This window comes from Fukomys damarensis, unplaced genomic scaffold, assembly GCF_012274545.1.
Source record: "Fukomys damarensis isolate Sample0158 unplaced genomic scaffold, DMR_v1.0_HiC HiC_scaffold_16, whole genome shotgun sequence".
Taxonomy (NCBI): Eukaryota; Metazoa; Chordata; class Mammalia; order Rodentia; family Bathyergidae; genus Fukomys; species Fukomys damarensis.
This window is the reverse complement of record NW_022900928.1, coordinates 95374786-95397782: the sequence shown is the minus strand read 5'-3', so window position 1 is coordinate 95397782 and position 22997 is coordinate 95374786. Positions and strand designations below refer to the sequence as shown.

The 22997-nt window shown below is 40.1% G+C and overlaps 1 protein-coding gene across 1 annotated transcript in view; it reads left to right on the top strand.

The window, feature by feature from the left end:
* LOC104850657 overlaps positions 1–22997 on the top strand; it is a 264398-nt gene that overhangs the window by 95338 nt on the left and 146063 nt on the right. Inside the window, exons 35-49 of the mRNA XM_033764494.1 lie at positions 1213–1347; positions 2110–2197; positions 3135–3273; positions 4190–4323; positions 4457–4491; positions 4584–4700; positions 5057–5205; positions 5787–5871; positions 6606–6662; positions 7717–7841; positions 10517–10605; positions 12756–12805; positions 13252–13419; positions 15653–15805; positions 16134–16334. Coding sequence (XP_033620385.1) covers positions 1213–1347; positions 2110–2197; positions 3135–3273; positions 4190–4323; positions 4457–4491; positions 4584–4700; positions 5057–5205; positions 5787–5871; positions 6606–6662; positions 7717–7841; positions 10517–10605; positions 12756–12805; positions 13252–13419; positions 15653–15805; positions 16134–16334 — 1725 coding nt within the window. The remainder of the gene's footprint in view (positions 1–1212; positions 1348–2109; positions 2198–3134; positions 3274–4189; positions 4324–4456; positions 4492–4583; positions 4701–5056; positions 5206–5786; positions 5872–6605; positions 6663–7716; positions 7842–10516; positions 10606–12755; positions 12806–13251; positions 13420–15652; positions 15806–16133; positions 16335–22997) is intronic.

The window sequence follows — 22997 nt, the reverse complement described above, 5'->3', positions numbered from 1 at the left end:
CAGTGAATTGTGATACATAATCCTTGGTGCCAGTCATACAGATGGGCATGCCGATGGTTTACTCTCAGGGATGGTAGAAGGAGTTTGCAATAAGAGAAGAGCTGAATATAGAAAAGAGTGAGACAGCACCTTGGAGAATGAGAGGACACTCTTGATTACATGGATGTGGTTCTGTAGAACAGAATTTAGTGAAGTTATTAATCCAGTGTTGGCTTAATGTTCCACTTGTATCTCACAGGGGATGCAATTCTGATTCTGCCAAAGCTGATAATGACTGTTTATTCTAATCATCTACCCCTCTGCCCCCAAATCCTATTGTTCCGACCTTGCCTGATCTAGAGCTGTCTGCTTGTGGTGAAAAGTTCTCTTCATGTAGTGCCATGCTTTTTACTTGCATTTCCCAACCAAAGGCATCCTAAGATTCCCAGTGGCGTGGCATCGTGCCGTCTCACTGTGAGCCAGATATATGCACATGGGTTCATATGTGTTTTCTTCTGGTGCTCCTGTTTTGTCTGTTATCTAGGCATATTGATTTTTATCTGTGGTGAGAACTAAAATTCCGCTAAGCCAGAGACTTTTTTCCTTCTCTTCCCAAAAGAGATTTATAAATATTTTTTGCTGCTAAGTTGTGAGACTCCACAATCCAGTGTTGGGTAGTATCATTTATTGTGTCATGTGCCAAGTTAACTACCTGAGGGAATTTAAAGGTCCATCAGAAGAATGTCAGCGAAAGGCTGAACCCTCAGAAAGCTTACAGTACGATTTAGGAGTGATACCTTTGTCCCATTTTTCATGTTAAGATAACGACACTGCTTTTATTATTTGAGAGGCAATAACAAGAAGGAGAGGTTGAAGCTTCCCTTTTAGTTCTCCCGATTAAATAAACACAGCTGAAGTTCTGTGTGCCTCTGAAATCATAGAGAAGACACGTGCACACTGATGTAACGTAGTCTTGTGCTACCTCTTTTTCTCTGCGGAAATATTATTTGCATGTTTCTTCCTCTTCTGGTAGTGCATCTTTCTACTTAGAGTCTGTCCTGGCCCCTGCTCCTTACCTTTGTGATGAGCTTAGGAAATAGTGGGACAGAAGGTGAGGGTTGCATATCTCAAGCACGACATAGTGCGTTCCAGTTGTTGATTTTTACTACTCATAGTGATATTCTTGGTGTGTAACATATTTGTTTTGCCCAAATGAATATTTTTTTCTGCCAGCTATATCGAGCTTACACGGCCTTCCCTGACTTTTTCCGCAACTCAACTGTCCTGTGGTGGAAGAGGGAAATTGAAGAGCTGTACAGCAATCCACGGAATCCAGAGAAGAGCTTGAAGTTCGATGGCATGTGGATTGTAAGTGTGTGCAGGTGTCCCTGTGCCCGTGGATAGGTGTGTGTGGACCTGTCTTTGCATGTTTTACCATGGAGATCAGTGACATCTTGGCAAGAGAATAATAGTCATCCAAGAAAGACTCTGCACTTATCAGAAGGCACTTCCCCAATCGGGAGTGGAATCAGATACCCCTCCAACCTTGTCCCTTGCCCAAAGATTCTGCAATCAAAACTATAGGGTGATTAGTAGGATTTCCTTAGAAAATTGCTCTACCCTGAGAGAGAATTCTTAAAATCCTAGTCACACAGGAAAGGATAATTGAAGTATCTAGAAGTTCTAACCTGGAATGTTTGAGCCTCCCTGAGCCGACATCTACAGCTATTATAAGATTAGATCAGTGACATCTTGGCAAGAGAATAATAGTCATCCAAGAAAGACTCTGCACTTATCAGAAGGCACTTCCCCAATCGGGAGTGGAATCAGATACCCCTCCAACCTTTTGCCTTGCTCACAGGTTCTGCAATCAAAACTATAGGGTGATTAGTAGGATTTCCTTAGAAAATTGCTCTACCCTGAGAGAGAATTCTTAAAATCCTAGTCACACAGGAAAGGATAATTGAAGTATCTAGAAGTTCTAACCTGGAATGTTTGAGCCTCCCTGAGCCGACATCTACAGCTATTATAAGATGCTAAATAATTTATTCACTATAGTACTTCCCAGTTTCCAAATGGACAGACGTACCTGTCTTTAAAGCAAGCCCTATCTGTGTTTGACATTTCTAGGATATGAATGAGCCATCCAGCTTTGTGAATGGAGCTGTCCCTTCAGGTTGCACAGATGCTAATCTGAACCATCCTCCCTACATGCCACGTAAGGACCCCTGGCCTCCTAGCACTGTGGATCGCTGGTTAGGTTTACCGACAGTTGCAAGAGTCCAGGGATCACCCTGACCACTTAGGGCAGATCCTCATGGGTTTGGTAATTGTAGGGATCTGAGACAAAAGCATCTTAAACACTTCCCTACTCTGTGGGTGTACATTTCTGGACTTCTTGTGTGAGTTCACCTTTTTGATAGGAAACCCTTCATAACGATTTTGTCTCCACAGGATTCTCACACATAGAAGTTTTAGGTCTCTTTCGAGCTCCTATGGGTGGTGAATGATTCTCTCTGTGTAGTTCCTTGCTTTCTACTTCCGTTTTATAACAAAGGCCAACCGGAAATTCTCTGATGTTGTGCATTTGCTCCTCAATCTTCTGTGACACAGATTTGTTTATGCTGATTTATTTCTTCTTTTAGTGATACTGTACCTTTGGATATTCCTTTTGACACCAATGATTTTAAAGCAGTGTGTCCGCTTCTCTCATGGACTTTAGAGTCATGCTATGTCTTGTCTCCTACAGACCTTTCTTTCCATGACATTCTTGAGTTTTATTATACTTTGTGAAGATCGAAATCTTGGCTGTGTGTAACATAAGAGGCAGGTAGCCTTCTCTTTCTCATAGCCTTACATGAAATTTAGGTAATTTGACTAGAGAAGAATAGTTTAATAGACTAGACATTCCATGTTATGAAGTAGGTGCTTCAGATCCCTGAGCTTTTACAGAAACCTGATCTTTCCTAGTTAGGTTGATATTGAAAGAACCTGCAGGTACCATTGTATCTGAGACTGAAGCCTTGTTTCCCTGCTTCTGGGGCACAGAAAAATAAACCATGCCCAGTTGAAGTCAGTCTTAAAAGCCAGAGTTCAGTCCCTTAAAGAGAGATCAGGACTGATTTTCACATTTAAAAAAAAATTTTCCTCCACAGATTTGGCGGACAGGGACAAGGGCCTAAGCAGCAAGACCCTGTGCATGGAGAGTGAGCAGATCCTCCCAGATGGCTCCAGAGTGCGTCACTACGATGTGCACAGCCTGTATGGATGGTCTCAGACGAGGCCCACCTACGAGTGAGTCGTCATCTCCCTTCTCCTGTTGGTAGCACCTGTGGAGACACCCAGGGAGGGGCACAGGGTACCCAGTATTCCTTTCATTCACCATTCTAAGGGTTAGGTGAATTTAATTAGAACCTCTGCTAAATCGTAAAGGAGCACTGCTCAATCATATAGCCAAGCCCTGTAATTGTAACTGGTGGGAACAATTGAAAAAATAATGGTCCCATCACAGAGAAGCTAGTACTCCTTATGGCGACACACACACAGACAGGGACACCAGTCATTATTAAATAATGCAGCCAGTCCTGTAATATTTATTAGTTAGATGACTGAAACGCAACATGGATCTTAGGACGTCTCTCTTTGTTAGGATGAAACGGAGATATATGTATTGTTACTTTCCCCGCTTCTTTGATTTTTTGGGGTAGGATATTGGGGATGGAAGTTAGTCCTTGCAGTTGGGAGGCAGGCGATGGCACACTATTCTAAATTCCTGGTCCTTTCCCCCCATTTTTTTGTATAGTCGATGCGTTTTCTGTGGAAGTAGCAGGTCTCAGTTTGTCAGTTCAATGAGCAGTACCAAGGATCCCAAGCAAAATGTGACACTGCAATTTACACTCTTCTTCCTGAAGGATAGAACACCTAGTGTTTAGTAAATACATAGCAAATTTTGAGGTTGCTTATTTCAGCATAATCCAGTGAAATTTCCATACAGATAGCTGCTTGTAGAAACCTGAAAATGCAACACTGTTATTTTTATCTATAGCAGCCTACACAGCCTTCTCAGAGTCCGATATCTATATTTTGAACAGTCATATAGGAAAGACTTTGCAACCATTTCCTAGGTGCAGGCACTGAAGAAGCGTGAGCTCTACAGCCTTTCTAACTTTACTCCTGCCTCATTGATCCTCTTTTTTCCCCCTTCATCCAGTGCTGTGCAGGAGGTGACAGGACAGCGAGGAGTTGTCATCACCCGCTCCACATTCCCCTCCTCTGGCCGCTGGGCAGGACACTGGCTGGGAGACAACACGGCTGCATGGGACCAGCTGAAGAAATCTATTATCGGTAGATGGGCCTGTTCCCAGGGCCTGTGCTGGCAGGGAGGGAGGTGACCTCCTTGGTGAGGGAGGAGGGGCAGGAGGAGGAGGAGGAACGCAGGTTCTGATGCGTCCTGAAACAGGTGTGGTTCTCATTGCAGGCATGATGGAGTTCAGCCTGTTTGGCATATCCTATGTAAGTGGCTTTCGGATCCCTCCTGATTGCTTCCAAGATGGTGGCATCTTCAGAAATCACCAAGAGCCTGTCTGTTTTTTATCTTGTTTCAGACCGGGGCAGACATCTGTGGGTTCTTTCAAGATGCCGAATATGAGATGTGTGCTCGCTGGATGCAGCTGGGGGCCTTTTACCCCTTCTCCAGGAACCACAACAGCATCGGCACCAGGGTAGGACCTTAATGTTACTTCACATGTCTGGTGTACTTGCAATGCATCCTGTATGTTTGAGCAGCTTTTAATGCTTTGTCTGGGGATTTCTTCAAAAATCATTATACGTGCTTGTTTTTATTTATGAAGGATTGCTCCAAACACATGCCACGAAGAATTTCTTCTGAGGAAGTTATATGCGCTGTTCTGTGAAATATTTTAGGGACTCCTTCCAGCCCATGGCATGTATTCTGGAGTCGCGTCCATGAGAATCTTTAGTTCAGCTGTGTGCAATTCCTTTTGAATAAACTTTCAGTGACCTCCTGGAATCTCCCCACTCACTGGATTGGCTCTGAACACTTGTGTTCCTCCGTTAGAGACAAGACCCTGTATCCTGGGATGCTGCCTTCGTGAATATTTCCAAAAGTGTGTTGGAGACCAGATACACCCTGCTACCGTACCTGTATACCTTGATGTACAAGGCCCACACGGAGGGCAGCACTGTCGTGAGGCCTCTTCTCCATGAGTGAGTGTTCAGCTGGGACCCTGTTCACTACTGCAGAGTGCCTTTTTCTCTGTAGAGTGACAGTGGATTGTGACAGTATCTCCAAACTGAAGACGTAATTTCTTTTTGTGATAAGGTGATTAGAAAGAGATGATGCTTTATACATTTACTTTGTCAGGGAAGCAAAAGTATTTATCAAGTGAAAAAATTTCCGAAAGGATGCAACACAACACAACACAGCAGAATTTCTTTCTAAATTGGAAATGTAAATATTTCTGTACATTTTGTATCCGTTTGGCATTATGCCTTGGAGCCAATATGAGTTCTGTGTACCAAAGAACGCGGTAGGGTAAGATGTGAGGGATGTGGGCCGACCTGGTATTTAAAGGGTGCTATGGTGAGGAATTTATTTCTGAATTCAGAGGAGCCCGATCTATGGAAAGTGGGGGCTAGAAGTTCATAGTGAGGCCTGGTAAGGAGTGAAGAGGGCAGATGATGCAGCCTAGTTTCTGACTGGACCTGAAGACGGGGACTTTCTATAAGGCCTTTAGCTAGGCCTTGGTGTGGTGTGGTGTGAGTGTGCCACCATTTTTCCCTTCCAGGTTTGTGTCTGACCGGGCAACCTGGGATGTAGACAGTCAGTTCCTGCTCGGCCCTGCCTTGCTGGTCAGCCCTGTCCTGGAGCCTGTGAGTATGGAGGGCTTCAGTGGGTCGAGGATCCCAGCGGTGAGGCTGGGCAAGCAGGACAAGCAAAAGAAACCTCGTGCATGAGACATACTTTGTCATTGTTCCTTAGTGTCTTGCTCCCTTGAGTAGAGGTCTATGACTTAGGTATTCAAGTATCAGGCTCCACCTCCGTAAAGTCAGCCTAGCTCATCCAGAAAGTAAAAGAATGAGTATAGAATAAGGGGGCGCGGATAGAGTGAATATAGTTCATGACAATGATCTGTCTCCATGAAAGCAAAACTTTCTACCTGCAGTCATGCGCCTCATTGTATTGCTGCTGCTGAGCTCTCCTGCCTTCATAACTGCAACAATTCCTTCTCTGTGAATGATCAGGCACACGTTTATGACACCATCCTGTGGCACCCTCCTTATACCTACAAGGAGGTCTTGTGCTCCAGACCGAACTCCAGCTTTCTGTCTCTCTAAATATGGTTGGGCTAAATCTGTAAGCCAATGCTGATATTTTCCTCTGAAATACGGGATCCCCAAGGGCTTTGTGGAGCCATTGATTTTGAGTAGGCAAATTTCTTGTATATGAAAACTGGAATGGAAAGTAGCGTTTTTTCAGCATTGCAAATTTCCACAGAAGTGAAGGAAGGCAACTCAAATTGTTCAAACTCTTTTCTGTTGCGGCTCATTCCTGAATCTTGAAACACAGTGTGCACTGCCCACAATTTCATTGTGTTTAATTCCAGAATGCCAGAAAGGTCGCTGCATATTTCCCTGGAGCCCGCTGGTATGAGTACTACTCGGTAAGCTTGCTAAGTGTTTACATACACACCTGGGCAAATTGGTGAAGAACAAAGGCTTTAGATGCACAGTACTAGGCCTAACACTGGCTGTAGATCCACTTGTTCTGTGGTCTCACAGAAATCACTTGAAACCTTGTAACTTGAGATTACTTAGCCCACAGGTGAGTGACAATGTGACTCCTGGGCAAGAGACGAAGTGGTGTTGTCCTAGAACCTGTCCTGTTCTTCTTACTTTTTGAGTAGTGAAAAGTAGGGAAATTGAAATTCAGTAGCAAGATAAGAACACAGCATAGGCTGTCTCAGAGATTCAAAGAATGGCAGTTAGATCGGGTGAATATTGGGCAAAGGCAATGTAGGTGGAGGGCCTCCTCTTTTCTGTCTTGTGGAGCCCTGATTCTGTTCGTCTCCGGTTGCTTTTTGCTAGGCTACATCTGTTCTTAGGCTGATAATAGTTTAAGAATGCTGTATTCTTTCCATCCACGACTTTTTGAGGAGAGAGTAACCAAGTTTTTAAAAGTGAGCTTAGCCTTGGTCCTGAGAGTGTTTGGCAATGCGTGGAGCTAATTTGGTTCATCACACTGGGTGGGGGACATGGATTTTTACTGCCATCTAGTATATGAATGGAGAAGATTCTGCTAAACATCAGATAAATCACAGAAAATTCCCCATGCAAAGAATTTCTTGGTGACAAAGGATGTCCATTTATTTCATTGTGGACGGCTCATCAACTTTCAGAAAAAGTGAATGAAGAGTTTGTTCAATCTCCTGTAGCACTGCTCTGAGACATAGAAACAGCCTGTGCAGTGAAAGTGGACTGTGATTCTTCCTAGTACCTTATGTCGTTTGTGCTATAGAATGCCCCAAAAGGTTAGCCATTATAGCGCCGAAGCCAGATGTCACACAGCAGCAAAGTGTGCAGAAAGTGCCCTATGAGGTGTGTGATGAATGGGTGAAGAAAAGGCAGCAAGTTTAGAGAGGCAGAGTAGATGTGAAATGCACTGTTCAGGGAAGTTTGTGTCCTGTCCTTCATGCTTTCTTTCTCCTCTGCCCGCAGGGTTTGGATATTAATGCAAGGGGAGAGTGGAAGAACCTGTCAGCCCCTTTGGACCACATTAATGTTCATGTGCGTGGAGGTTACATTCTGCCCTTGCAGGAGCCTGCACTGAACACCAACTCCAGGTGAATGAAGGAGCCGGACTTTGCTTTGCATAATGTTTAAGCTGGTTTGTAAAGTGTGCCACGAATGCCTTAATTAACATCCTTAGGCTCCAAACAATTTTACTAAAAGTTCTCTTTTTGATCTTTTTATTTATTTTTTTAAAATTTTCACTATTTACAAAACTTTTATTGTCCTATCCCCATCTGTTGAGGAGAAGATATCAAAACCTCTGGAAGCACTATGAAGGTTGCTGGGCAGCATTTGGGAAGAATCATCAAATTCTGACTTGCATGTTTCTTGGTCTCATCCTATGAATCTTTTGTTGTAGAGTGGACCCAGATGGATTTTCAAAGACACTAATTCCTCTTCCTAACCCCTCTGAATTTCACACACATCGACTGCCAGAATAGTCAGCCTTCCTTGTTACCAGGCGTGTTGTGATGTTAGCACTGAAATCCTGCTACATTTATAAAAATCTTACTTCCATGGACACAGTGTCAGCTGGTCTTTCTAGCTGCCTTCTGAGACACCCATCCAGGCTTCTCCCCTTTTGCTTCTCTTTCTCTTTAGCAATTTTTTTCCAGTAGTGAGGGCACTGTATCTGAAAAGTTCTAGTCATTTTAACATATATTGTTTTCTTAGTGTAGTTTCACTGTTATGTGGCTCCTTGTAACCTTAGCTAGAAGAATTATTTGAAGACATTTAAGTCTAGTAGAACAAGCTTTATTCTTTGCGGAGCACAAGGGAAGCCTCTTGAAATAGTTGCGAAACAAGTTCATGGTGTTCCCATTTTGTATCCTTCATCTTCGGTGCAGACCTTTGTTTTTGTCATCATATACAAAGCAGAGGACAGAGCAATGCCTCTGCAGTGACTTCTCCTGTTTCATCCTTTGTAGCAGATACCATTAGCATCTTAGGTCTTCACCTAGGAGTATGAATTGTACTATTACAATGATGCGAGGGTCACTTCAGGTCAAGTGTGCCTGTGTCCCTATGCTTAGGAAGAATTCCCTGCTGACCTTTTTTTTTTTAAAGGGAGTGAAAACTTCAAAGTGTAACTTTGTGCTACCCTGGAAACTGTTGATTGCCACCACTGTATTCTAACAGTTACTGTCAGGGCTGCTGTTCCTTTCAGACCTACTTTATATGTTAAGCCCTTTTGCTTGTGTTTCATCACAGTCGTGGTTATTTCATGTTCTGTGTTGAAAATTCTCTTATCTAAAGTTCTTAGGAGAATAATAAATCTAAAGTCAGTTGTTTTGAGTGACCTTTTTGGTGACTTGTTGCTTGTGTATTTAGTGATATTTTGCTTTTCAAATGTAGTGATTATAAGGACCCAGAGGTAGATCTCCTTCCTCCGAGGTGATTTGCCTTCTCTTTGGTTGCAAGGCAGTGGGCCTCTTGCCAACTCAGTATCATATGAACTTCCTCGTGTAGCTGGCTTCACATGGGAAATTGAGGTTCAGGTTTTCTATCTGGGATTATCTGTTGTAGTGGCCCAATTTTAACCTTACAAGGCATTTGACCCCATGAAATTATAGGTTTTGCTTAGTGGGCTTTCTTGTGAGTTGAGACCAGTATTTTGTTTTCTAGTTACTATTGTGAATTCTGGCTTATATTCCTTATTTAATTTAAAAGGCCAAGAATTATTTTTTGAAGAGATTTGTTGTAATGTATCTTGGATCAAGTAATATATCAATTGTAATGTGTGTCTTCCAGAGTATGTAGTCTATTGTATTTTTGGAAGTGTAATTCCTGATTCCTGTAGTGTCTTAAGTTTTATGTTACTTTTCATCTTTTGTTTTGATTATTTGGTAAATGTGTTGAGTCTTAAAATATTGAAAGTAAAAGATATCAGCAGTTGAAATTTATCTTTGTATCTTCTGGACTTTTTAACAGTCATACCTCCAGATATGCCATATGAATGAGAGTATAAAATTTTATTGATAAATTGACCTGACTTGCATAGAGAAATCTGAACTGTGGAAGACAACAGCAGGTGACTTCAACCAGGAAGAGGCACAAGAAGAGTAGGAGTTGGGATGTAATCCAGAGGAGTGGCTAAATGAACAGATTCTCAAATGAAACTGCTTTCTTTCTCCCTCTTTCTTTTAATACAACCACTCATCATTCTGCGTGGTGTTTTAGTTTTTGTATTATATTATAATGCACATAATTTGATTTTCATGTTTGTCTTAAAATAATAATAATAATAATAATAAATAAGCAAATAAGTTTATTGCCAGTGTATAGGTAGGGCTTATTATAATTTTTTGATTTTGTGAATAAGCATGGTACTTAGGAAGGAAAAATGGCTCTCCCTGATGGTAGCTGGCTCCTAAGATGGGAATTATCTCTAATATAACCTGACTACACCATTGTCATCTAGATATCTTTCTTATCCAATTGTGTTTATTCTAAATAATAGTGGCACCTGCAATTTTGTTAGAGTGATTGTAGAGATTTTTGCACTTAGATTATTGGCTTCTACATTGATATTTATTGCAATGTTCGGGGCATTTCTATCCACTAACATCCCTGAAAGAGTAGCTCTTATGAACTTCCCCTTAAGGCCTGTAGGAAAGGAGAACAACCTGACGCTAGTCATTTCTCTCCTTTGATATTGGTGGAAACATGGGGCAAAGCTCTCAGAGCCCTAAGAGTTTGTGTCTTGTGTGTATCTCACTTCTCATAGTCGGAAGAATCCTCTTGGTCTCCTCATTGCCCTGGATGAGAACAAAGAAGCAAGAGGAGAGCTGTTCTGGGATGATGGGGAATCCAAAGGTGAGTACTTTGTCGAAATTCCAAACCTTTCTCCTAACTCATTTGTTCCTCTTGACCATTAGGCTATGGGAGAAATCTCACTATGCCTAGCAGCAAAAGTTAGCTGAGTAAAGAGTTTTGTTCTAGTTTCCCCTGAACAGTGTTGAGGCAGTAATAGATGAACCACAAATGGAAGGAAAACACATTTGTCCTGGTGAAATTTCTTCCCTTGGCCAGTTATTAATAATACATTCTATTTTTATTGTTAGTGTATCTGGGAGATATCATCAAGGCTGCTTCTGTTATTCTGTTTTAGTATAAGCAATCTCCCTCAAAATCTTGTGAACACATGCTGATGTAAAAAAAAAGTCATCTCAGGCAGGCAGCTAACATATACTTTACCAGGGCATATACATCTAGACCTGCTTTAGGCACATTTTTCTGGGTCTACTATGCTAACAATTCTAGTGTATCTTAGGTAATAGGTTCCCATGAGGCTTATGCTTTGTAAGCACTTGAAAAAGAATCTCTTCACAGTTCCAGTAAAAGGAGAAGTAAAATAGAATCTTGGTCTCAAAGGCTCTGTTCATAATTTTTTTATCCTCAAAGTGTAGCTATAAAACACTTCATATTTGCATATAAACAAAAGTGTAATCAACAAAATTTAAATATGTTCAAAATGATCTGTGTGTATATGTATGTTGTATAATTTCACAGTTCAATTAACACATTTGCAAACACACATGCTGTACATTAACTTTCAGAACTTGACGAAAGTTTGTACACTTTGACGAACATCTTCTCCTTTCTCCCACTCTGTCTGTTACAGCCAGTGTTGTACTCTCTGCTTGTATCTGCCCAACCTTTTTCAGAGTCCCCATGTGAATTTTCACATAGAAATGAAATTATATAATGTTCAATCATTCCTGACTTATTTCTCTTAATATAGTGTGCTCTATCTTCATCGATGTTGTCACAAATGGCAGAATTTACCTTTTTTAAATGCCTGAATAATGCTCTGCTGTATGTGTGCACCACAATTTATCTTTTCATTCATCAGCTGATGGATACCAGTGGTATGCAAATCTTGGCTATTTTTAAAAAATGTATTGAAAACTTAAATGTAAGGGCTGAAATTATGAAAGTTCCAAACATGGGGAAGATTTTTTTTTTTTTTTTTGGCTTTTTGAGACAGGGTCTCACTTTGTATTTGAGCCTGACCTGAAGCTCACTGTGTAGCCCAGGCTGTTCTTGAACTCACAGCAATCCTCTTGCCTCAGCCTCCCACGTGCTGGGATTACAGGCATGTGCCACCATGCTCGGCCTATGGGGAAAATTTTTTGACATTGGTTTTGTCAATGTTTTCTTGGACATGATACCAAAAGCATAGGCAGTGAAAGCAAAACATAAACATGCGTTTCTACATCAAATTCAAAAGCTTATGCATAACAAAAGAAACCATAAACAGAGTAAAAAGAGAACACACAGAAATAAAGAACAAATGTTCACACCACATATCTGATAAAAAGGATTAATATGAAAACATGTAAGGAAATCCTAAAATTCAGTAACAACAGAATAAATAACCTGACTTAAAAATAAATCTGATATTTTCCATAGAAGACTTACAGTTGACCAAAAGGTATATGAAAAGATGCTAATCATCACTAAGAAGCAGAGAAATACAGATAAAACAATTGCAAAGATATATCAGCACAGAACTATTAGGAGTTGTGCTATGGAAAAGAGAAGCGACTTCAAGTGTTGCCAAGGATGTGGGGAAATGAAGAAAACTTACAGACTCTTGGTAGAAATATAAATGAGTTCAGTCATCATAAAAAAGTAAAATTTTTAAATATTAAAAATGGACCTTCTATATGATCCAGCAATCCTATTTCTAGTTTATATCCAAACAATGTAGTCAATCAGAGAGATATATACATGCTCATGTTCATTGCGGTTCATTACTTCTAATAGTCATGAAATAGAAACACTCCACATTTCTGATGAACGAGTAAGGAAACTGTAGCAGATACACAATGGAATGTCATTCAGTCATGTAAAGGAATGAAGTCCTACCATCAGCAAGGCAGAGTCAACTTTAAGGAGAGGCAGGGGAGATCTGCTCTGTGGTGGGCAGGGAGTCTGAGTTGCCTTTTCTCTGCTTTCAGATACTGTGGCCAACAATGTTTACCTTTTATATGAATTTTCTGCCACCCAAGTGAGTACTGCAGTTTTATGTATGTTCAGTGTGGGCTTTGATCTGACCATTAGAACATATGTGCTTGTGGATGTGTGTGGTTATATACTTCATATCATTGGCATTAAGGCGTACAGGTGAACACATTTCCATTTTTGATCTTAACTCCCAGTAGTTGCATTGTGTGTTCAATCAAAGGAGGAAATACTATTGACCAATCAAAGCAGCTATTGTTTCTAAATATAGTTTTTCAAATGTTTGTTTGTCTGCACATTGCTGATTTCTTTCTTATACAGAGTTCAATTCAAATAAGTCTATGATCCTTGAGCATGCATCAATAGTGAAATCTGAAGCATTCCGAGCAGGGGAACTATCTGGTCCTGGGGGTAGCATTTGTGTGACTAGACATGAGCATGTGTATCTTAGAGGCAAACCTTTGTGCTTCCTTGTGCTTAATTGTTTTGCAGAACCACTTGGATGTGAAGATTTCACAATCAACCTACAAGGACCCTAACAACTTAGCATTTCAAGAGATTAAAATACTTGGGATACAAGAACCTGCCAATGTTACAGTGAAACACAACGGTGTCCTAATTCAAGCTTCTCCTAAAGTCACTTATGATCCTAACCTGAAGGTAAAAGTCCATTTTGCTGATATATTTATTTTATTATTCTTCATGGCTTTTTTCTCCAGTCAGTGTTGCATGGGTTCTCGAAGGACCAAAGTGCACTGTGAGTCCTGAATAGGGAAGTCAGAGGATTGGGACAGAACATGAGACTGAGGAGACAGCCAGACCTATAATGAGTTGGGGATCTATGGAGGAAGGGTCATTATGCCTTCCCTGTGTTCTCTGCATCTCAGTGTTCTGCTCTCTTCATTGACTTTATGTTTAGAGAAATAGATATGATATGCACAAGAAAAGCAGAGAGAGAAAAGTAGGAGATAGAATCAGAGGAAAAGGGATTTGGAAATGTATGGATGATGGTAAAATGTAAAGGTGGGATGTAGGATTCTCATTAATTAAAATTGTGCAGGTTCTTTTTCTTTTTTCATCTGTATTGACACTCATTCCAACACATATTGTAGTATATGCTGAAAAAGTATATTAAGTGAAACAATATATGGTCCTATGAAATGGCTGCTCCTTTGATTAGATGGTAATAGGTAATAACAAAGTAAATTTTCATTAGTTGTAATGAAATCTGACCCTCTGAAACAGATTGTAATCAGTTCCTCTGGTATCTTACCATTATAAAGACTTTTTATTCCAACTCATCCTAATCACAAGTACTACAGAGATTCCTGGCATTGAACCTTATTTTCTGAGTGGCTTCCAAAATTTGTGGAAATAATTTAATTGAGACATCCACTATGATGACAGATTGATGATATTTGATATTTTGTTTCAGGAATACATATTGAGGATGAATCCATTATAATGCTTTAAATAAAGAGTGTAAGGCTATTTATGTATATTGCTAAGCAAAAGCCATTTAAAAAATTCATATGTGGGAACAAGCTCAATCCTGTTAGCTAAATACATTACTTACCATAAGAAGAAAGGAATTCTTTCATTGTTTAAATTTTGGTTATGGGAGACATAGTTTATGCATATCAAACTTTCGGGAAGGGAGCTGTGAACACAAACCAACATTTGGCATGTGTTAAATTATATATTATTTGATGATCAAAGTTTATTGGTATAGATGAGCCAAGTTTCTTGGAGAAAGCAAGGACCTTGAAAGATCATGGATCATGTAGGGAATGATCAGCTTCTAGTGAGAGAAAAGTCTGAGTGGTAGAAATTGGGATTTTGTTTTTGTTGATGAGTATAGAAGGTAGAGGTACCGGTATTGGTTTAGAGACTCAAGGTTAGGACTGAGGTAAATTCACTTTTGGAAAGAGACTGATTTTTCAGGAGGAAACTTGTGGTCCCATTTTGAAGGGTTTGAAGTGCCCCAATGAGAAGGTCATACTTGATTTAATTCTCAAAGTTTCTCATAATGATGCTTGATTTTAAACTTTATTGGAGGTGGAGGGTGGGGATTAGTAGGACAGGAAGAGGGCAAGGTGATTTGGACTGGGAGGAGACTGGGAGAAGGATGATAATCCTTTAAATGTGGTCTTATTGCTTTAGACAAATGAGAATGTTAACTGTGATAAGGGCTGTTTAAAAAAGAGTGTAACATAAGACTAATGTATAGAAAAATGTGAATTTTGACTTTCTGAGTGAGGTTCACAAAAGATTTAAAACTTTTGAGTATTTAGGCTGGGAGAATCCCAGAGCCTAGGACATTAGAAATGAAAGAAAATGTTATGATCCATAGAACTCAGTACTTTTGAATTCAATAAAACAGAACACAAAGAATTAAACAATTTGTCTAGATCCCATAGAACAATAGGAATGAGAAAATATAACACACACACACACACACACACCCTGGCTGTAGGAATCTGGTATGTTGTTTCTTTCTTCCACCACTGTAGAACATGGGGACACTGGTTTGGGGAGTGGAGAACAAAAGGTAAATTCAATTTGGTAAAGCAGAAGAGAGCCTTTCTGCCACAATAAGAAGAAAGAGGTGTTAGGGAAGGAAAGAAAACTGGTGATCACAATGGATTTTATTTTGTCTGTGTTTTTGCACATTATAAAGCACACAATTGTGACAGAGTAGTAATATTTGCCCCATTACCATGAAATAGTCCTCTATCATTATATATGACTCTTCATATAAACTGTGGTCATGTATTTGTTAAATTGTTGAATTTCATCTAATGTCAATTTTTTTTCCTAAAAAAATAGTTTTCTGATTTTGCCAGGCCTTTGTCCTGAGCATGAATTTCCCATGACTTCTCCGTTGCTATAGGTTGCCATTATCTCAGAAATTAATCTTGTCCTGGGAGAAGCGTACGTGGTGGATTGGAGCACAAACATAAGGGATAGAGAAAAAATAGACTGTTACCCCGATGAGCATGGAATTTCTGAAGCAGACTGCACTGCTCGTGGCTGTGTCTGGGAGGTAAGTGTGCTGATGGTGTAATGCTCACTAAAATCCTCTACTCTTATTGTACAATTCCATGAGCACAGTCCCGGAGCCTGTGCAACTAAGTACAATTCACAGAAAGAAAGTGCTTTCAAAGGATGTTGATCTGGATGTGAGAATAGATGGGGGAAGGATCGGATGATTTTAGTAATTATCTTGTTTGGAGTGCAGTAATTTAAATTTTTGGCTCTACCAAATGAGATATAAGTGAATAAGATTATGGTGGCTTCATTTCCACATATCTTGCCTTTTTCAAGTCTTTCAGGGAACACATGCTGACTAGACTACTGTCTTTACTTTTCAGGAATCCAGCTCTCCTGGGGTTCCTTTTTGCTATTTTGTCGAGGATTTGTACGCTGTCAGCAACATTCAGTACGACTCACAGGGGGCCAGCGCTGAGATCTCCTTAAAGTCTTCTCTTTACACCAACACCTTCCCCTCCAGCCCTGTGAATCCCCTCCGCCTGCAAGTGACCTACCATAAGGATGAAATGCTGCAGTTTAAGGTAAACTCTATATGTATCAGGTCTTGACACAGCCCTTTTTGCTTCCATTTTTGTTTTTTCTGGTACTGGGAATTGAACCCAGGATCTTTACATTGAGCTACCTCCCCATCCCATTTTTTATTTTTTAATTTTAAAACTGGGTCTCACTAAGTCACTCAGTTGCCCAGACTGGGCTTGAATTTTTATTTTTCCTGTCTCAGCCTCCCAGAATACTGGAATTATAGGTAAATGCCACTATGCCTGGCTTCCACTATCTTTTGCTATTGAGGGTTCTTAAGCTTGAATTAAGTTTACTCTTTGTTTGTTGTGTCTTTCAATAGTCAGGGTTTTAGACCCAAATTAGAACCCCAGGGCAGGGTCTCACTAAGCACCACCAATGGCTAGCTTTCTCTTAAATTCTGTGCTGCAATAGAGTAGATCATAATCCAACTCAAAAGAATAGTGAGAAAAGATTGGTAGAATACTGCCATCTGTCCTAATTTGCATTTGAAGAGTTTATTAAGGCTACTCTAGGGAAAATAGTTGGGAGAATGAGAAATGGAGAGGACATTTAGGAGCCTTCCCTTTAGGTGGACAGGTGAAATGCTTTTTTCTTTACCAGATGTGGGTAAACCTACAGGTTCAAAATGAATGAACTTGATTGTATTTGTGTCTTTAATTCCTGCTTACTCTTCCTCTTGGTAATACAGTAGCCTCTTCCAAATATGTGCATCTTTCTGAGTCCAAATAATGCTCTATGCCTTTGGGTTCCTTGTTTCCCCAACAAAATGTTTTAGTATTGATTAAATGCTTGTTCAATGAATACAGAACTTTCAACATTTCATTCCCTATAATCTCACAGACTTTCTACATAGTTCTGCATTATCTCACATCCCTCAAGTATTGTAAATACCTCTCCTTTTCATGTTAGCATGTGAATTTCTTAAAACAGCAACCCTAACCTTTTCAGCTCATATTCCTAGTATCTACTATGTACACTATGAAGCAGTAGATGTTGGGCATATTCATTGCGTGAAATTTTTCATCATTTTCCGCAAGGATATTTATGATATTTTAAGCAAAATAGCTCATGAAGGATTATATTAACAATTCTGAATAGTTTTCAGGTATTCACTAAACTCATATTCTCACAAACGTAAAAGAAGAATATATTTATAAGTACCACACTGATTTTTAAAAATAATTTTTAAGGTGGTATCAATGTAAAAATGAATGTTTTACTGAGGCTTTAAAAATGAAGAATGACAGAATCAAATCAATCAGATTCTTACAGAAGACAAATATATCATATCTAGACTATCAAGAAAGTCAAGGAACTACCTTGCCTAAAAGGTTTTTTTTCATTGACAATGATAGTGATATGTCTCTATAGTGTTCATTATAATGATTTGATACATTTATGCATTGTGTATACTCTTTATCTTCTCGGATATTGCTCATTTCTACAAGATTGTTAACTACAGTCATGTCTCTATACAGAGCTTATTCCTCCTTTCTTTATCTTCACCTAAAATCTATTTCTTCTCCCTAGATTTATGACCCCAACAATAATCGTTATGAAGTCCCAGTCCCTCTGAACATACCCAGGGTTCCATCTAGCACCTCTGAGAGCCGGCTGTATGATGTCCTCATTACAAAGAATCCATTTGGGATAGTGATTCGCCGGAAGAGTACAGGCACTGTAATGTAAGTGTCCTCTAGTCTGATTTGGATTTTCTGGTTACTTACGTGCTCCTTCCAATTCTTTGTCCTTGGGGATAACCTGGCTAAAACCAGACACTGTCCATTTCCAGATTTTTAAATTATTTCCTTCAGATCTGTTCTAGTCAGAAGTCTTTTGCATTATGAGAATAATTGTGTGGGCTTTTGCCTGTTCCTGGAAATTCATCCAACTAATCAGTATTTATGGGGCACCTTCTCCATTTGACTTGTAGGTTGTAGGCTTATGGACAGAGAAAGTCTCTCTTCTCATGATAATCATGACAATTTACATTACAATATAAAAGTAACAGAGATAACTATTGTGTAGGAAAAAGAACAGAATTCCAGAGTTTTGAGAGGTTACTGCCTTTTGTCCGCCCGCCCCTGTACTGGGGATCAAACTCAGGACTTTGCATTTGCTAGGCAGACATGGCTCCACTGAACTCCGTGCATGGCCCAAGAGGTTACTGCTTTTGATAACGTGGCCAGAGTATGGTTCTCCAAGCAGGTGGCATTTATAGTAGGACCTGGATGTAGAGAAGGCCCTTGGAGGTGTGAAATGCATGTGACCTTCTGGGGGAGGGAAAAGAGTACTTTTGATAGAGGAAAAAATCAGTGCATAGATCATGAGACATGAGGAAATCTGGCTTTCAAGGGATAGATCAATGTAGTACATAAAGAGATGAGTGGTAGGTGTGAAGCTGGGATGTTATATTGGTTCAGATCAGGTGCAGCTTAAGGCTTTATATGGTCTTTATATGAGAAGCCTTAAAAAATGTAGACAAGGGAATGACCAGATGTTAGGTTCTCTCAGAAAATGTCACTCAGCATTCATGAGGGAAAAGGAATATCGGGTAGCAAAAGCAGAAGGCAGGGCTGGTATGGAGGGTAGCAGATGAGATGGTGGGCAGTGATTGAGTTTGGTGTTGTGGGGCAAGCAGTGAAAGAAGGCAGTGATAGAGAAAGTAGAGGAAGGAAGGCTAACTTCTGGTTTTCAGCAAGCGTATCTGTGATTATTTTAGCTATGTAGGCTTTGTGTTATATTTGGGAGAGGAACAGGGCCTGATGGGGGAGGGAATCAGCAGTTCCACTGTCCCTGGAAAGTCAGGCGCTGAAACCCCAAAGGAAAGCTGAAGCTCTTCCCAAATGTACCTTTTCACTGTACAGTTGGGACTCGCAGCTCCTGGGCTTCACCTTCAATGACATGTTCCTCCGCATCTCCACCCGCCTGCCCTCCTCCTACATCTATGGTTTTGGGGAAACGGAGCACAGAACGTTTAGGCGAGACCTGAACTGGAACACATGGGGCATGTTTTCTCGAGACGAGCCCCCTGGGGTAAGCATGCAGTGAGTGGGTCTGCGTCTCTGCCTCTGTCTCCCTTCCCCATGGGTGCTTGGTGCCTGTGTTCCCAGGTGCCACTTGGGTTGTCACCTTGGGCTCGTAGACCAATGTGTCCATTTGCTGGCACCTTCCTATCCTGTGTTTAACTTCCTTCTCAGAGTAAAGCAAGACCCATGTTGACAAACATATTTATGAAATTTAAAAATATTAGTTATAAGGTGCTATAATCTCCCTTCTCTTCTTGTCATGGCTGTCAGTACAAGAAGAATTCCTATGGTGTCCACCCGTACTACATGGGACTCGAGGAGGATGGCAGTGCCCACAGTGTGCTCCTGCTGAACAGCAATGCCATGGGTAGGATGATGCCAGTGCTTCCTTTGTTTTTGTATGCCAGTTACCCTTGAGTAATGTTAGAATGTGTGAGACTCAGCTGCATTCAGAGATAAAATATTCATCTTGTTGGGAGTGATTTTTGTCTTCAAGTTTAATATTCTCTACATTTCATTTGAGTAATATGTAATAACAAGATAACTGAACTCTGAATTTGGCAAAAAATACATAAAAACAGAAAAGAAAACATTAGATATTCTTCAGGTCAGCTAACTTGAATTAGTTGGGGAGCTGTGGGTCACAGCACTCTGAGTGTAGAAAGTGTGACTATAATGTGTGATATGAAACAGAAAAATCAGGGTCTTTGGCAGAATCATGTAATGAAAACTGGTGAAATATGAATAAATTGAGTTAGTACTGTTTTATTAGTGCTGGTATCTGGTTTTGACAATTTATGATGATGGTTCAATAAAATGCTGGGTGAAGCGTTTATGGCAACTCTCAGGAATATTTCTGCAACTCCTTGTGTGCCTTAAATTTTGCTGATATAAAAATTATAAATAATAAATTTAATGAAGTAGAACCACAAACCATACCATAGTAATAAGGCCCACTAAAGAGGAAACATTTAGGGGTGGAACCTATGGACTAGCACTTCTGCAATTCTTGCAGACTATCCGCCCTTAATACTCTAAAGTGGAAAAGAGAAACAGTAGGACTGTGAAGGGTAATTCTTCGCCATGAAGGTTTCACGTTTGTTGCCATCTATCTACCTTTTCAGATGTGATGTTCCAAAGACAGACAGTTTGCATGTCAAGGCTACTTCCTCACCATGAAAGTTTCCAACTTTGTTGGCATTTTCCTATCTTTTCAGAGGTGACTTTCCAGCCCATGCCTGCCCTGACATACCGCACCACAGGGGGAATTCTGGACTTTTATGTGTTCTTGGGTCCAACTCCGGAGCTTGTCACTCAGCAGTACACTGAGGTAGGAGAGAATACTTTTGCTTATCAGTGTTTATTCAGCTCATTCTGTGTTCTAAAATCAACATTTACTGTGTAAATTTCACTTGACAACTGGAATTGTTGGTCTTACTCAGAGACAGGTGATACTGAGGGACAATAAATAAATACATTTCCACAACCATTACCTTCATAGCCTCTCTGATTATTGCACTGTGGCTTTAGGAGGCATGGTACCAGTGGTAGTAGTAAGACTAGTGTCAGTAAGGGTGGTTATGGTGATAGTGATTTTGATGTTAGTGGGTATAGGGATGGTAATGCTAATAGTAGCTCTAATGGTGTGGATGGGATTGGTTGTGGGGACTGTGATTTTGATTGTGGTGGTTTCGATGAAAGAATGGTGATAGTTATGGCAGTGATGGTGATGTTTGTGAGTGTTTAGGTTCTGGCTCTGGTGGTGGTGATGATTGGGGTGACTGTGAGGGTAAGTCGAATGTTGTGTTTGTGGTGGTGATAGGACAAGTGACATTTGTGAGGGGAGAAGATAATGGTATCAGTTGTGGCACCAGTTATATAACTTTTTGTATTGTTTATGTTTTACTTATTACATATCAGGGCACTACTGCATATTTTCACTTATTCTATCTTCATAAAAACACGGTGAGACAGACACTACCATTATTCTGTTTTACAGGTAAAGAAACAAAAGCACAAATCTTTACTTCACTTTGGCCAATGTCACAGAGCTAGCTTGATATAGAGCCTGTTTGCTAATCCAGGCATTTTTTTCTCAGAATTCCACGCACGTATCCATTGACCAAATCTAGGAATCAGAGTAAAATCAAATTGTTCCCAATTCCTAGATAATGAGCTGTAGTACAGTAGTTTTCTCAAAGGTATTCTGGTAGCTCTGCATCTCCGTTTATCTCTGGATTTGTACTTGTTGACTGTCTGTCTTGAGGCACTCGAGAAATATTTTTATCACTGCATACTCAGCTGACATCTGGCTTCTCCCACAAGGACTAGTGCTCTGTCTATTTTCTAGGTGATTGGTCGGCCTGTGATGGTGCCTTATTGGGCCCTGGGGTTCCAGCTGTGTCGCTATGGATATGAGAATGATGCTGAGATCGCCAGCCTGTATGATGATATGGTGGCTGCCCAGATCCCCTATGTACGTAGAGGGCATTGTGTATTAGTTCTGTGATCTTGTAGCCAACTCATTCACCTCTATGTCTGGATTTGTTTGTTGGACTTTTGTGAAATTGTACAAAGGTATAAAGTTCTTTTTCACATGATGTCATGTGATGCGTCCCCCTGCCCACAGTAACGCAGGTGCAGGCTTTTCCCCTCTCAAGAAGGATGATCCCATGCTCTTTTTGCTACATCATGCTTCCTTCCATTTTCTTTACATGGTTTCAAGAAATGTCAAAAAAATCCTTGATTGCATAAGAATAAAATATCCCTTAGCAAATGAGCCCTGGTGGCTGTTTCCAGCTGTGTGTTAGTCTGAAGTGGAAAGATCACCTCTTGAAGCCAGTGTGGGAAACTTATCAAGATCCTTTTTCAAAATAGCATAATAAAAAAGTGTCAAAGATATAGCCTAGTGTTAAAGCACTTGCCTGGATAGTGTGAGTTCCTATATTTAAACATAAGTACTGAAAACAAAGCAAAACAAAAAACAAAAAGATAGCAGAAAACCTCTGAAACAGTAATTTTGTATAATTAAAAAGAATGACTCCAAATGACATCCGACCAGTACAGCTGGGGACATGTTCTTAGTACCAGTGCTTTGCACGTATGCCACTGCATTTTATCTGTGCTGGACATCTCACTGCCTGAATACTGGGATTCCCAATAGTGGTTTGCAGAACAGTAGGGGTACAATAATCAGAAATGATCACTTTCACACTAAATCAATTACTTGCTCTTCTGTTGTTTATAATAGTTTCATTAATGGAAAATTTCTTGTGCAATAAGAATTAATGACAAAATTTTGCCTGATTACGCACCAGACTTAATATTCCACAGTAATTACAAGCTTCTGTTTTGTATTGTAGTAATTTATCATTCATATTGTGTTATTAGTCAATAACTCCTATTATATTTTCTGATAAAAAATCACTATGATCCTAGGTCTAGTCTCCTATGGTAATCAACATCCATTCTTATATTTAGACTTAACAAAGCCACTTTCTCATTCTGAGATTTATTTATCCTCATGATAGCACTTCTAAATAAAATTACATTTTATTTTTTGCTGATTTAGACCATTTCCATTTTCTGACAGAATATTTGAAAAAAATCAGATGAGTTTTCCAGATCTATACC